Below are 14541 nucleotides of genomic sequence, written 5' to 3'. Positions count from 1 at the left end.
ATAGGAATATTTTAAGGAGTTTCTATATGAAACTTTTTTTTCCTTTCTTTCTCTTTATTTTTTTTAATTGTTAAATTTACTAAACAACATGAAATTACTTCAAATATATAGAATAAAATTAGAAGTTAGTCAAAAAGTTTGGAACAATCTCTAGTCGACAACCGAGTTTAATAAAGACAATGTGTCAAGATAGTTGTGTTCATCTGCCTCAAAGATTTAATAAAAACATAAAGTCTTAAAAAAAGTCGATATGATCGTTCACCAACTTAAAAACAAACATATCTTTTATAATAATTGACACGCATTTTTTTTAAAGTGTGTAAGTTTAGCAGTCTTAAAATGCTTCTATAATCAAGACACTCAATAGGAATAAAGTCGTTATAGCCAAGATTGTCATGAAAATGTCTATTAAACAGAGTTTTTTTGCATAAGATATTATGTAGTATTTGTATAGGGTGCAGGGTTTACAAGAATCTTAGTTATCTAACAAGAATCTTATGTTAGTACTAACTCAGAAACCAATTTAAAAACTCTTATTTTATTTAACAAGCAAGAGTTATCCTACAGAAAATGTATTCTTGGAAGCCAAAGTAATCAGAAGGTTTTTCACACGAGTTTCTGATGTAATATTTATTATGCTTTATTGTTCCTCTTTATTTTATTTACAGCTTAATTGCCCCAGAGACAAAACAAAGTATAACAAAGACATTTTACTAACCCACTAAGAGGACGTTGTGAAAGTTACAATTGCATTTATTTACCAAATGACACATGTTCGAGAAATTAACGTTAAAAAATATACAACCGCTTTTTATCTGATAATAAATAAGTTTCTTTTTAATCTCTTCGCCGGAGACAAAAAAAGGTTTTATTTTAAAAATGCGTTGTTTTTAAAAAACCAGTAAATACTATTTGTAATAAATTTGTTCTATATATATTTATTTTTTCTAATATATTATATAAAATAATCGGCCTATGATAATACAATAAATTAGACGGTTCTGATATTGCTTTTTTATAACCTGCACTTGTTTGAATTAAGAAACAATGCATCAGAGTTTAACGAATATTTTAAAATCTGTAGACACACGTAAAAAAATTAGCCAGTGTGGAATCACCTACAACCTAAAAGGCTTAACTATAAATAAGCTAATTTAATGGATATCATTAAGGAAATCATATGACAGGTGAAGATCCGCACCATAAATGAAAGTTATAAGAATACAAAAATGTATAGTGTTACAGACAAAAACATATTTGATATTGAGATCAGATTATTGGTCATTATATAGTTGAATTTTTGTCAAGGCATGTCATAAAGAAGAAGATGCAGACCTCGAATCCTCAGCTAAATAATAATATCGGAATTTTTCAACAGCAGTATTGGAACAAAACATATATTTGTACTAATTAATAATATTAATCTTGTTCGGTCTATTAGTCGCTGAAGACCTTCAGTATCATTTGCGCACCTTGTACATGAATTGTTGGGGTCGAATTCTCCTCGAAGTCAATTAAACCGACGTACAAGACGTAACGGTTGATATCTTAAACGCGTTGAGTTGAACCTAATCTCAAATGCGCTAATATTTTTTTAATGATCATCCCAGGTTATTTCTAATAGTTTACCTAATCTAGCATTACTAATAATAAAACCATTACTGACATACAGTTTTATGAGATCCTTTCAATCCTTAAAAATAATTGACATGTGACTTTTGTTGTCCCATGGACATGCTATTATTTTGTATAAAATGGGACTTAGATACCAAGAGATGTAATAGTACGACATTAGTCGATAATTTAGAGTACGGTCGCTCTAACTGCTAATATAATAGGATTGTTCAATTTTTCGTTTGACGACTTGTCCAAATATTACTAGACAAGACAAAATAATGCACAAAATGCTAATTTACTTCGTTGAGATGGGAGAGAAGTTATAGGGATTTGATAATTTATGTTTATGTTTTGAACCCTGTAGCAAAAATATTTGAAATTGTACTTTATTAGCAATAAGATCAAAGTTCATATCACACCAATTCTATGTATCTTTGTATATGTATTCATCAAATTTCTCAAGCAATGGATTACAAACAACAGTTAGATATGGTTCTTATGACTGTGGCAAAGCCTTTGATAAAGTGGGTTCTTAGCCGTTACGACGCTACACAAAACTTTATTTGTATTACATAAGCAAGCAAAATTATTAAAAATCTATGGTGATTTTAAGATTTTTAAGACTATCACTGCCAAAGATGGTATAAAATTAGAGTAATGTCTTCATAATGTTTCTCAGTTCCAGATTCCAATTCTAGCTGGAAAATAATGGTAAGAGGAGTCTTTGTCAGTCCTGAGAACTTAGTCTGCCTAGACCCATGAAATTTGCAGAAAAATTCTTTAAACAATATTGTGCCAAAGTATTTTCCAGAATTCCAATGTCAACTGGGAAAAAAGATCTTCGTTTTCCCAGTTATCTGATTAGCATGTTTGCAATTCTCTTATGGCTGTACAGCTTTCGGGTCATCACACGACAACTTAGTCACATCACGTGGGTCAGTTTGCTGAATTTCCTTTTTGAATTCCGTCAAAGAGTTTTCGCCTTTTGTTTACGTGATTAGAACGGAAACGTGAAGTTGCAAAACCAAATTCTACATATTTAACTCATATTGTTAACAAGGCGTCACCCTTAGAACGTTGAAAGGCTAGAATTAGTAAACAACAACTTTGTTTGAGTTCAACATTGTTTACATTTGTTTTGTTTACAAAACATATTCATCGATTTTCAAGGGACAACCGTCTTCATAAAGATAGAGTAATCAAAACTTGTTAACAAATCTATAATAACTATAAAACATTTAATTACCATGTAAATGGTTTTAATTAGCTAAGTCTAATGAAGTACGTTAAAAAAACGCATAAAGAGTTCACAAACGGGAATGTTGTTTGTAATTTAAATTACAATATATAAATAACAAATATTTATCATGTAAATATTTTTTGACGACGTCACTGGTAAAGATTACTTCTGTCGGTGGAATCAACAACGGGATCGAGAGGCGTTGCGATGTTTCCTTTTTCCTCTAATATAGGGATTTAACTTCGAATGTTGACTTCTTTATAGAGTATCTTGTCATATTTATTTAAAGAGAAATAGTATTTTGTATAAGTGTGTTTTTTTTGCCATTTCTACATAAGCATTTGGCATCATTGCATCAGAGATGTTGCAAGCAAACAAACTGCCCATAGTTGCAATTTGTCATAAATATAGACCTTTATAAAGAAAAACATATCTATCAATATTTAGTATCTTACCGTACAATGCTAACTAGTTTTAAGGTTCAAATATTTATACAAAATTTCATAGAATCACAGATATCGCTGAGACAGATTTAGGTAATTACATGTGTTATGGTATTCTTTAATATCAAAATTCCTAATATTAAGACTATTGGGTAACGAAGATGTGCTGTTTCTTTTATAATTTTTAAAATATACGTAAATTATAGAGTTGAGCTAAACCGGAAGGATTTTAAGGTTCAAACGCAAATGTAATCCAAAAGAAACCATTCATGGAATTTTATTTCTAATTATATTTGTGCGTGGAAGGTGACGTGTGCGTTTCATTGACCTTAACCCGTTGACTGCCGTAATGCTGAAAAAAAATCAGTCCCTTAGGCCAACTTTTTCTTTTCTTTCAAAAGTTAATTGTGGTGTTCTAGAACACTCATGAATATTTTGTTTTACAAAGCAAATGTAATTAGAAACTTTTTGGTAATTTTTTATGAGACTTTTCGTATGGTCACGCGGCCTCAACATATAAAACTTAAATCAATGTTGCGTCTCACTTCCACCTGTCTGAGCCTGTCATTTCGAGAAGCAGAGTTGTACGTAGCATCCGTATTAGGCATCCTTTTTCCTCCGAATGCACAAGTTCGGAATAAAACTTTATAAACTGTGCATCGAAAAGGGATATACTTACAGTATGTTGATTTATTGTGGGCAAGATCGGGTAGAGGACCAATCATCATCACAAAAAGTAGTACTCACTCTTGCAAATGACTTACTTGACAAAGGACGTATTATTTTTACAGATAATTTTTATACAAGTGTGGTTTTGGCACATGCTCTACTTGCCAGGAACACTCACTTAGTTGGCACTCTTCGATCAAATCGAAAAATGAATTCTAAGCAAATTGTTAACAAAAAGCTCAGGAAATGAGAAACCGAGGCAGCTGAAAGCACCTCAGGTCTAATTTTCCAAAAGTGGAAAGACAAAAGAGATGTGCTTACCTCATCCACAAAACACACTGATAAGTTAGTAACCATGATAAAGAATTCTGAAAACCTGCTGCGATTGTTGACTACAACAACAAACATAAAGCCTCCATTGTTCTTTCGGATCAAATGAAGTCTTACACCACTTCATTACGCAGAGCGTAAAAAAGTAGCGAATGAAAAACTGTCCATCACAAAGGTCAAGCAGAAGATCGTAAACAGTCTCTTAGGTCTTGATATTGAGCAACCCAGGCAAAATGTTGCTTTGGAAGAGCGTCAACCTTAGAACATTGAAAGCCTTTTAATTTTCTAAGGCCTGAACATTCGTTGGAAGTTGTTGGTAACAGACGTCGATGCGCTATTTGTTATCACAAGCTTCAAAAAGAATCTGGACGCTTTTTTCAGGTACATAACTGTACCAAATAATTTTTAAATGTTTCAATTTGGATGTATTTCGTTTATTTTTTTAGCTTTCTTGCTTTTATGCTGTATTTTAATCAATAAAAATGTTTATTCTCTATACATTTTGATTTTATGAATGACTTACCTCTGAGACACCACAGATATGTCACGCGGCTATTATTGAAAGTAACATGAGATGATGACATTTTTGTCTCACGGCAGTTTACGTGTTAATATTACTATTTACTTTGCTTAGAAAAATGGGAAAAAAAATCATATATGAATTATACACGGCTAGGAAGTATAGGTCACCAAAAATTACATTTGTCAGGAATAAATAAACCGGACACAAACTTCTGATGTAAGAAGTCATAGCCAATTTGTGTATTTTGTCCAATAAAATAAGAAATAATTTTTACGATTCAAGTAGTGATTTTCCACATTAGCTGTCTATCTAATAGATAATGAGTTTAGAATGACAATGGTGTGGAAATGCAACCACTGGTTTCGTAATTTCCTAATTAATCGTTGGTGGATTTTTGTCGAATTTGCTAATGTTATATATTAACAATCTGTGTAAAAGCAACAAAAATATTAAATTTAACTTTGAATTTCTATGATTCATTACGGAAATTCAAAGCACAATGTAATGGGCTTAACACGTACTAAATTAGAAAATATTTTTCTTTCAGATATTTAGACCAGTTATAAGCAGAACTAGTTAAATAATGTCTACTTGTTCGACGCTGAATAAAGAGCAATGGGTTTTGCTTTTTTTTGTATCATATTTCGTCACGCCATCTTCTGGCGATGCCATCGCATCACCCGAAGATTGGGTGCCCGATTCTTACAACATAAATCGGGAAGACACCACGTTTGTTTCGGCGTTTTTGAATGTCACGTTTAAGACCGATCATGGATGGAAGTGGGACCAGACAGAAGTGGGCAGATATGGCGGCACTTTTATTGGTAAGTATAACTTCCTTGAAAGTTTCCACCATTTTAAAAAGTCTTATTAATAAATAAAATTTAATAATTCATACTAATTAAAAAACAATAAAAACTTACATCACACTTGATTTGATAAGTTTTATTTCATTGATTTATAAATAATGATTTATTAATGTTCCTGCAAACAGTTCGGGGAAGTCTATTCATATTAGTTATAGTATATTATCAAAAAGGACGTAACAACTTGTCAAAAGAAGTATGTAGATAGTAAGCGTGAATTTTCAAATGACGCAGTTATAGACAGAAATTTTTTATATGTAAATTAATTATTTTGGTTTTAATTGTCACAAAATTGAGAGCAAGTTTGCAATGAATAAAACTATGCCTATAAGCTTCCAAGGGTAAAAACTGATAATTGTGTTTATGCCAAATTTTCATTGAATTAATAATAAGGGTGGGCCTATATCTTGTACATTTCTCAACGAACTTTAATGAACAAGGTGTCATATGAAAGATAATTTTCATCTCACTTAATGAACTTTTGCAATGACATAAGTTAGTTTAAAAAAAAGAAATTGGATGGCGATGTTCACTTTTGGAGTTTTCCTGCAATTGTTCTAAAATTTCAGATGGATCGGTTTCTTTAGCTTAGAAATTATAAAAGGTGAATTATAAAATCTATTTTTAATCTTCGTTTCGGAACTATTGCCAAATAACTGGTAAGAATAGAAGCAAAAACACAAAAATCGAGTTTTATGTAGTTTCATGTATAGGTATCTAACAAATAAATGAAATTTTTGAATTAATTAGAGCATGTCAAAGGTTTGCCTAATATTCAGATTAAAGCCAAGTTGGCAATAAAAGCAGCAACTGTCATTTTGGTTCACATTGGTGTTGGCAATATCTTTTGAAAGAAAGTTACTTCTGGCTGGTTACAAATGAAGAGGCATTCGATATGTTACGTGTATTTTGAAATGGTTTGCTTACGAAATGCAGCCAGAGTTTCAAGAGAGTATGCTTTAGAGTACCCTAATTGGACTCATTAGACGACTTAGAGAAACTGGCAGAATCCAATCAACTCTGACTAAAATAAGGTATCGCAGAGTCAGGAATAAGACGAATAGCATAAAAGTTTTGGCTTATATCAATGTTGATCTACATGCTAGTATTTGCGAAATTTCCAGGGAATTCATAAGATTTTGATAGATGTTAACATGCATCCCTATCATATTATTTTACACCAGACTTTACTGGACGACGCTTTCGTCATTGACTACTTATCATATTAAGGTATGATCGCCGTTTTTTTGGATAAAATGCTATGGTAGACAGATGAAACTCATTTACCAGCAATGGTACAATAAACCTCATTATAGGTCAACTCTATCAGCAATTTTCGAACACCCAATTTTAAATATGAAAAAATCGTCTAAAAAATAAGAAATGCTAAAATAAAAAATCGTGTTTTAGCTCTTATATTGACCGAGATAGTCGCATTTTTGGGCTCAAAAAACGAGGTCGAAAAATAACTTTTTTTTGACCGAATTTTCAAAGTGCTCTCATTCCCTTAGTTCTGCTCAAATCCCATTATAACCCGGTGTTTTCATGTGGGTGATAAGAGGAAGCCGCTGGTATAGTTAGGTCGATTTCGAAAAAAAATCAATTTTTGGTGAAAAAAATCGATACCCGAAAAATCCCAAACTTTGGAGGTCGATATCTCGGCTTCAATGGGTCCTTTCAGGAAAATTCCAACAGGTTTGTCTTAGTTTCGTCCTTCTGAATACAATGAGACCATCCACAAGATCGTAGCTCTTATATTAGCTAAGATATCGCATTTTTGGAGCCCATTTTTGGCCTCAAAAACGAGGTCGAAAAATGTCAATTTTAGATAGAATGGCTTCAAATGTTAATGAGTGTTATGTTAAGTATGTACAGTCTTAGATATAAGCTTGTATCACTTAAATGTATATCTTCATTCATAAGTAAATAAATAAATATAATTTGAGATGGGAGCAGATAATTTGCCAGTTAATGCTTTTTTATTAGATTTTAACTTGTATGGCGTTTTAAAATTGAAAAATGTTAATAACCTAAAAAACAATTAATGGTGTGTATGTTAACCTTGGAGGGTGCTGCTACGCGTCCTTGTAGACGAAACTTATTTGCATGCGCAAAGTTTGTTAAGGCTCTATTTCTGGCTTCAAACTAATTGAAAGCATTTTGAACACTAAATGAATTAAAAAAGTCAAATTCTTACGTGTTTCTTGCATATAATTTTAAACATTTAATTTTAAAGTCATTAGCTGTATAATTCGAGTGCCTTTTAATTGGTTTTTTATTTCAGGGGAGCCATTTGGTCTTCTTATTCACGTGACGTCAAAACATCGACCTGACGACCATTCCGGTTGCATTTACCCTTTTAACAGTTCTCGATCGGATGGAAAACTTCCGCCGCCAGGTAAATATATAGATAATAAAATATAGCATTACAAAATGCGTAATTTTCCAAGTTTAGTAGGTAGTAAAATAGTCATGCTTCATTAAAAAAAATACATAATTATGTTATGGCAGTATTTTGTTTGCTATTAAACATGTTTAAGTTGAACGACTTTGTGAATGCACTGGTTAATTAATTCTTTACCAGTTTTTCAATAGGTTATTCAGAATAGAACTCAAGCGAAAGTTTAAACACAACACTTTGTCAGTCGCACAATATCAAAATAGTTAAGGGGACAAAGTATTAAACACATTAAAAGACAAAAACGAACAAATAATAGATTTTGTCAATTGTGTCAAATATTAGGTTACACTAATAAGTAATAATATTAAAATAAATTATTTAAGTGTAAAACCAAAAATGTTTTTAAGCCGCTGGTAACAGTCGTCCAAACCGGTACTCAATATAAATAGTGTATAATACGGCGATAAGGAATTCATTGTTTAACCGGTCCACTTATACCCCGAGATAATCGGTTATGTGTTACAGTAAAACGAGCCAACTATACAAACTATTTGTCAAAATGTTTTTGGATTATTTATTTTGTTACGCATTTTGGTATTCATAAGTCTCCTTTTTTTTTAACAATTTTTATCAGCGTGCTATCTTAATTGCCTGCCAAAATAAACGGTCACATCAAACAAATTAGAAATGGTTGGTTTTAATAAAACTTAGCCCCGGCTCACAATTTAACAAAAGTAAGGCATTATTTAAATTAAAAACGTCTGGCTGTTTTATAACCAGGTCTATGTGGATACTAAAATTCCTGATTTTTTTATAAGCAGAACACAAAAATGATATGTATTATTTTGAGCCTCAAGAGCTAATAGATTCAAAATCATATTTGAAGAATAGTGTACTTAATCCGCCTGTATACACAAGCAGTAAACAATCTTCATTTACTAATGGGTTTGAGTTGTTTACATAATTATGCTGGGAGTGTCTTACATGGTATCAATCAAATTGATTTAAAAAAAACTTAAAATGATCTGAACGTTTAGCAATTACATCGCTTAGTGTTCTCACTGGCTATTTTTTTGTTTAAGTTGCTTTGGAATATTAATATATATATGTCAGTATGGGTAAGTCTATAATGTGTTAAAAAGAATGATTTAATATCTGCTTATTAATCCTTGGCTATAATTAAATACCGCGGGTATTAATTTGAAATGATTTTATTCAATTTTTTTGTTGCAAATCAAAATTTCTTGGATTTGAGAATTAATAATTTGAATATTGCAACTGGAACATTCATATTTTACTATTTACTATTAATTCCTAAATAAAACTTATTAAGAGGAACGTATCATACATGCCATCTTAGGATAAAGACACCATAGAGGAAGCTATTCACAAATTATGACCACAGGAATTTATAGAGAATGCGGATCAGAGTGCAACCAACATTTAGAGGAAAGTTCGGGTTTAAGGTGTTCGCTATGTTATTACAGTACCTATTGTCTGGTTATCGCTATAATTGGAAATGCTGTATCGGTGCATTAATTAACGTGAAAAAAGGCACTTATTTTATACTTAAAATATTTGCAAAATCAGAAAAAACTGACCTCTTCGTAAGTTATTATATCTTTTACTTTATGGACTTCTTCAATCAAATCTTCTACTTTAATTTAAGATATGGTTATGTAAATGTAAAAACGTTAATTATTTTTATAGTTTTTAAATTGTTTTGCTCCTATTTTGTTAAGTTTCTATTTACTAGTTAAGTTTATTTAGGGTTCTAGTTACGTTTACAGGCATTTTTAAATTATTTCAGGTATGATATTTAACACCACTCAGGTGAATTTATTGTTAGTACACTGAGGTTAAGAAAAAAAAATAGCTTAACGAATTTGTTTCTCACAGAATAGTGAATTCCTGAGTTATTTTGGACTGAGTGCATTACGTGTATATATCTAGCTCTATAAATTGACAAGGATCCCGGTTAGATTAGCTCTTATAGAAGTTTATTATAATTTTTAAGTCTCGCACAGTGTGACAAACGTTTTTAAATGCAATTTAAAGAGAGAATACATCATCTGTTCCCCACTTGCACTACTGGCCGCTGAGAGGAATATTCTTGCGTAGCGGACGGTGACGCGCATGCGCTAGTTTAGAAATGCAGTCAGTGCTAGTAATACACTGAATTTGGCAAGGGTTTGTTGTTTGTCGCATTGTTGGCTTGCGATGCTTTTACAACAGTTTGGTTTTTGAGTCGTTGCACCTCAATAATGGACGCATTGGGTGTGGAAATCAATGTATTAACTTGCAATAGCAAGTTCAAGTAACAAGTTAAAAGAAGAATGATAGTGTTTTTTCTGTATTTTCCCTCTACAAACTACAGTCTGGCCTAAATTGAATGTAGACCTATGCACTAGATCTGCGGCATGTAATGAATCGGGTAATCGATGAAGCATTGCCTCTCTCTCTTTACCTGTTGATGAATTTCTGTTGTATGGCTATTTTAGCATTTAAGAAAAAAATTTGCTGGAGGTATAAATTTTGGTCTAAATGCTGAATTTTTATAAGCTTAACTGGATATGTGGTCTAAACTGAAAAACATTCTTAAAAAAATAATAAAATAAATATATTTTTTATTCAAGGAATCTTTGTTAAACAAATTATTCAAAATGATGAGAAACATTTAAAATCGTTTGCACTTGTTGACCTGGGTCCATTTCTTCCAAGCTCTTAGCTCATAAATACAATTTTATTAAATTAATTTTTGGATCACAGGAATACATTTTTTTAATATTCATTTAATATTTCTCCTAATAATGACAAAAGACTAGAGCAAATGATCATGGGATTTATCGGACTTCATCGGTCACCCTCTTCTCTACTATAATCTTCTCTAAAGGAAGATTAAATAGCTTATATTTCTTTGTTTTTCCAGGGACCCCTTGGATAGCGTTAGTAAAACGAGGTCACTGTAACTTTGACGTAAAAGTTGACAACGCCTTCAGAAGTAAGGCCTCTGGAGTGTTAGTATACAACGATCGCGATTCATCGGCCTTGGACAAGATGAGATTATTTGATGATAATAAACGTAAGTAAATTTATATAGAAATTTATGTTTTTATTATCATTTGCATATTTTTACGTAATATTGTGTGTGTACTTTTCCCCATTTCTACCTTAATTGTATGTATTAATATTATTGGCGAAAAAGTTTGGTTTATTTTAAGGCGGTTAAAATATATGGAGAGTGAAAGTGACCTTGCTAATACCATACACAAATAGGACATAAATTAAGAATCCGCGAGAAAATACGTGTGTGATACATTCATGTTTTTATTTAGTAACCTCATTTGGTTGTTCACATGTTTTTTGTTATGTAAATGTTTATTGTTTACTTATTTTTAATGGCTTATTTAGCCATGTAAATTGATATAGAATAAGTTTATATTTACACCAGAGAGTATACGATGATGCTAAAAATCTTTTCCGCAAAGAGACTTAACTTGGGGTACCCCATTCAAAGGGGCATGAGGCATTTCTCAGCTCATGTTGATACAACTTTTTGTCTTATTTTATTCGGGGATTCCGTATCTTAAACTCTAGAATATCTAAATATAAACTTTGAATCTTTATGTAGTCGATTGGATTGTGGGTTGGTCTAATTTAATTTTTTTTTATTATATTTTGTTTACCAAATCTTTGACAGGCTGAATTCACACACTTTGTTTTATATTTAAACCGATCATTTTTCTTGGCGGTTTATATTGTGTCAATATCCTTCATCGATGTTTACTTTAGAATCTTATGCAGTCGGCTTCATCATAAGATTATTTGTTTTTTTCATATACGCAAGGAAGTGTCGTCATGTTTTAATTGACTTTCGCTTTTCAAAATCTTTCAACACATGCGGATAAAATATTTTAATATACGCTTCTATGTTATATGTATATCGTTATATGTTCCTGTGTGATATGTATTTTCTATATAGCATAAACTAATATCTAGTATAGTTTCAAACTTGGTGACCTCTGTTTTGAAAAATGACGAGATTTTCGACGAGAGAGTATATCTTTAAATAATGTCATAAGGGAAAAGGGTTTTTATTTAGATCTGTAGACAAAATTAATTTTTTATTTGGTGAAAGAGTGGTAATATTATTTTTCTACCCAATTTCACCTACTGTATAGAAAGTATGTTATATGTATGTTGTGGAGTGTCATCCAATCATGCCTAATAGAATATTTAATTTAAGGAGATAGAGTAGCGGGTTAGAGGCAGTCAATCAAATTTGAAAATTGGCCAACGTTTATTTTGACATCTTCTTTAAGGCTAAAAGAAAAATAATTATTCTTAACCAAGTATTCTCATAAACAAAACATACATTTTTATGGACAAATAAATGAAAATCGGAAGATACATACAACAAAAATATATCATAGCAGTATCCATATATTCTTGATGTGCAAACTGTTAAAACAAAAAGAAGAATGAAATTTCTTATCTTAATGTAAATACCAAATTTTCTTTCACATGAACTAAGATAAGCTGTGTACATACCTACAGACATTATGTATATCAACCAACCCCAGAGATTGCACATTAGCACTCATATATCTGAAAAAATTATTAATTAGTCATTTGTCATTTCCCGAGCGTTCCTTGCATATTTGCTTTTTTAAATAAATTCAATACATATTGTATACTTAAACATTGTGTGTCAGTTCTATGATTTACTGTATTATTATTTAAATAAATATTAATCATATCACTAATACTTCTTTCTATGTAGTGCTTTTCTCTGCCTAAGAGGGTGGCAGCCTGAAAATCAAAGTTATACCCTTAAGAGAAAGGATATTTATCAATCTATTGAACAATCATATTTGTATTGGTACAATCAGTTGTCGATATGTTTGTACTATATATACTTTTAAAAGTACTTTATTTTACTTCCTGTACCAGCTTTCTATTTCATATCAATAATGTTGATACACTACTAAAAACACGACACTTAAATAAATATAATTTTTTAAATAGGGCTTTGGAATTGAAACCTTTGTACATGCAAATACCGCGAACAGTTAAGTGTTACACATAATTAAAAAATGATTAAAGTTAAAAAAGTGCGTTCGTAGTAATTAACAGAACGTAATCGTGAAAATGAAATTACTGTATTTAAAAAATGCAGTCTTTAATGTAGTAAAAAAGTTTTGATAAAAAGAATCTTGATTAAGTAAATAGTTGATATTCATGTTTTAATTAAATAGTCTTAATTCAGATTTCAGAATATACATATGTGTATTAGTATACTTTTAGAAAGAAGTTTAACAAATTCAACACCGTCGTGAGTCAGTTTGATTTATTAAAGCCGTGTACATAAATATTACATTATACGTGCAGTCCGTTTAAAAAAATGCACCCTTGTTATTTCTTTCTTTCTTATTGAAAAGTGGCTTATGACAGTAACAATCTAACATTAAAAATCCGCAATTGCGATTCTTTTATTCCTTCGACCTTTAGACCTTTATTCGCTTATATGCAACACGGAGTTTGACAGTAATATATGTGATTATATTTTTTATTATTATATATATACAGTATTGTGCATAAATATAGCAACAAGCGATGTTTTCAAAAATATTATTTGCTCCTTTTCCATATTCCCATTCCATATTATTTCTTTACTCTTAAGTACACGCCTCTGTATTATTTATAAATATACCGAGATATCATAAGAATGCCAATGCAGAGTAAGAAACTTTATGTTTGTTTATTTAGACAATGTGCATAAATATAGCAATATTCTTGTTTCGCATTTATTTTATCAGTTAAATATCGATTTACCTGCTGTAAAGTTGTTATTTTTGAATCTCAGAAGTACCTTAAAATGGGTCGCTCAAAAACCGTCTCTGGTGATGTAAGAAAAATTATTGTGGAGCATTACGAAAATGGTGTTAGGCAGAGTGACATTGCAAGAAGCTTACGGCTTCACAGGTCAATCGTATCCAGAGTTTGCAAAAAATTTCGCTTTACTGGAACAGCTGCACCAGGGCCCATTCCTGGTAGACCCAGAAAAATAAATTGAGGATGGATAGGCAGCTGCTACGAATTTCCAAAGAAAATCCTTTTTTGTCTTCTTCCCAAATTTTGGCAAAATTAAAAGAGGGTGGAGGAGTAAACCTCAGTTCCAGTACCGTAAGGAGAAGATTACTTGATGCCAACTTACCTGCTCGTCGCCCCGCCAAAAAACCGTTACTCTCAAAGAAGAACGTCAAGGATCGTTTTCACTTTGCCCAATCTCATGTCCATTGGTCTGTAGCTGATTGGAAGAAAGTCGTATTTAGTGATGAATCTAAATATAATTTATTCAGGACTGATGGAGTGATGTACGTCATACGCCCCAGTGAACAAAGATTAAACAAAAAGTACATTTGCCCCACAGTTAAACATGGAGGGGGAAA

General features: G+C 31.4%; 1 protein-coding gene across 1 annotated transcript in view; it reads left to right on the top strand.

Moving 5' to 3' along the window:
- Positions 1-14541, top strand: part of LOC126740977 (E3 ubiquitin-protein ligase goliath) — a 69782-nt gene that overhangs the window by 13606 nt on the left and 41635 nt on the right. The window contains exons 2-4 of the mRNA XM_050447192.1: positions 5370-5646; positions 7973-8086; positions 11019-11171. Coding sequence (XP_050303149.1) covers positions 5406-5646; positions 7973-8086; positions 11019-11171 — 508 coding nt within the window. The 5' untranslated portion in view covers positions 5370-5405. The remainder of the gene's footprint in view (positions 1-5369; positions 5647-7972; positions 8087-11018; positions 11172-14541) is intronic.

This window comes from Anthonomus grandis, chromosome 10, assembly GCF_022605725.1.
Source record: "Anthonomus grandis grandis chromosome 10, icAntGran1.3, whole genome shotgun sequence".
In the NCBI taxonomy this organism is placed as follows: domain Eukaryota; kingdom Metazoa; phylum Arthropoda; class Insecta; order Coleoptera; family Curculionidae; genus Anthonomus; species Anthonomus grandis.
This window is presented reverse-complemented; position numbering and strand designations above follow the sequence as displayed.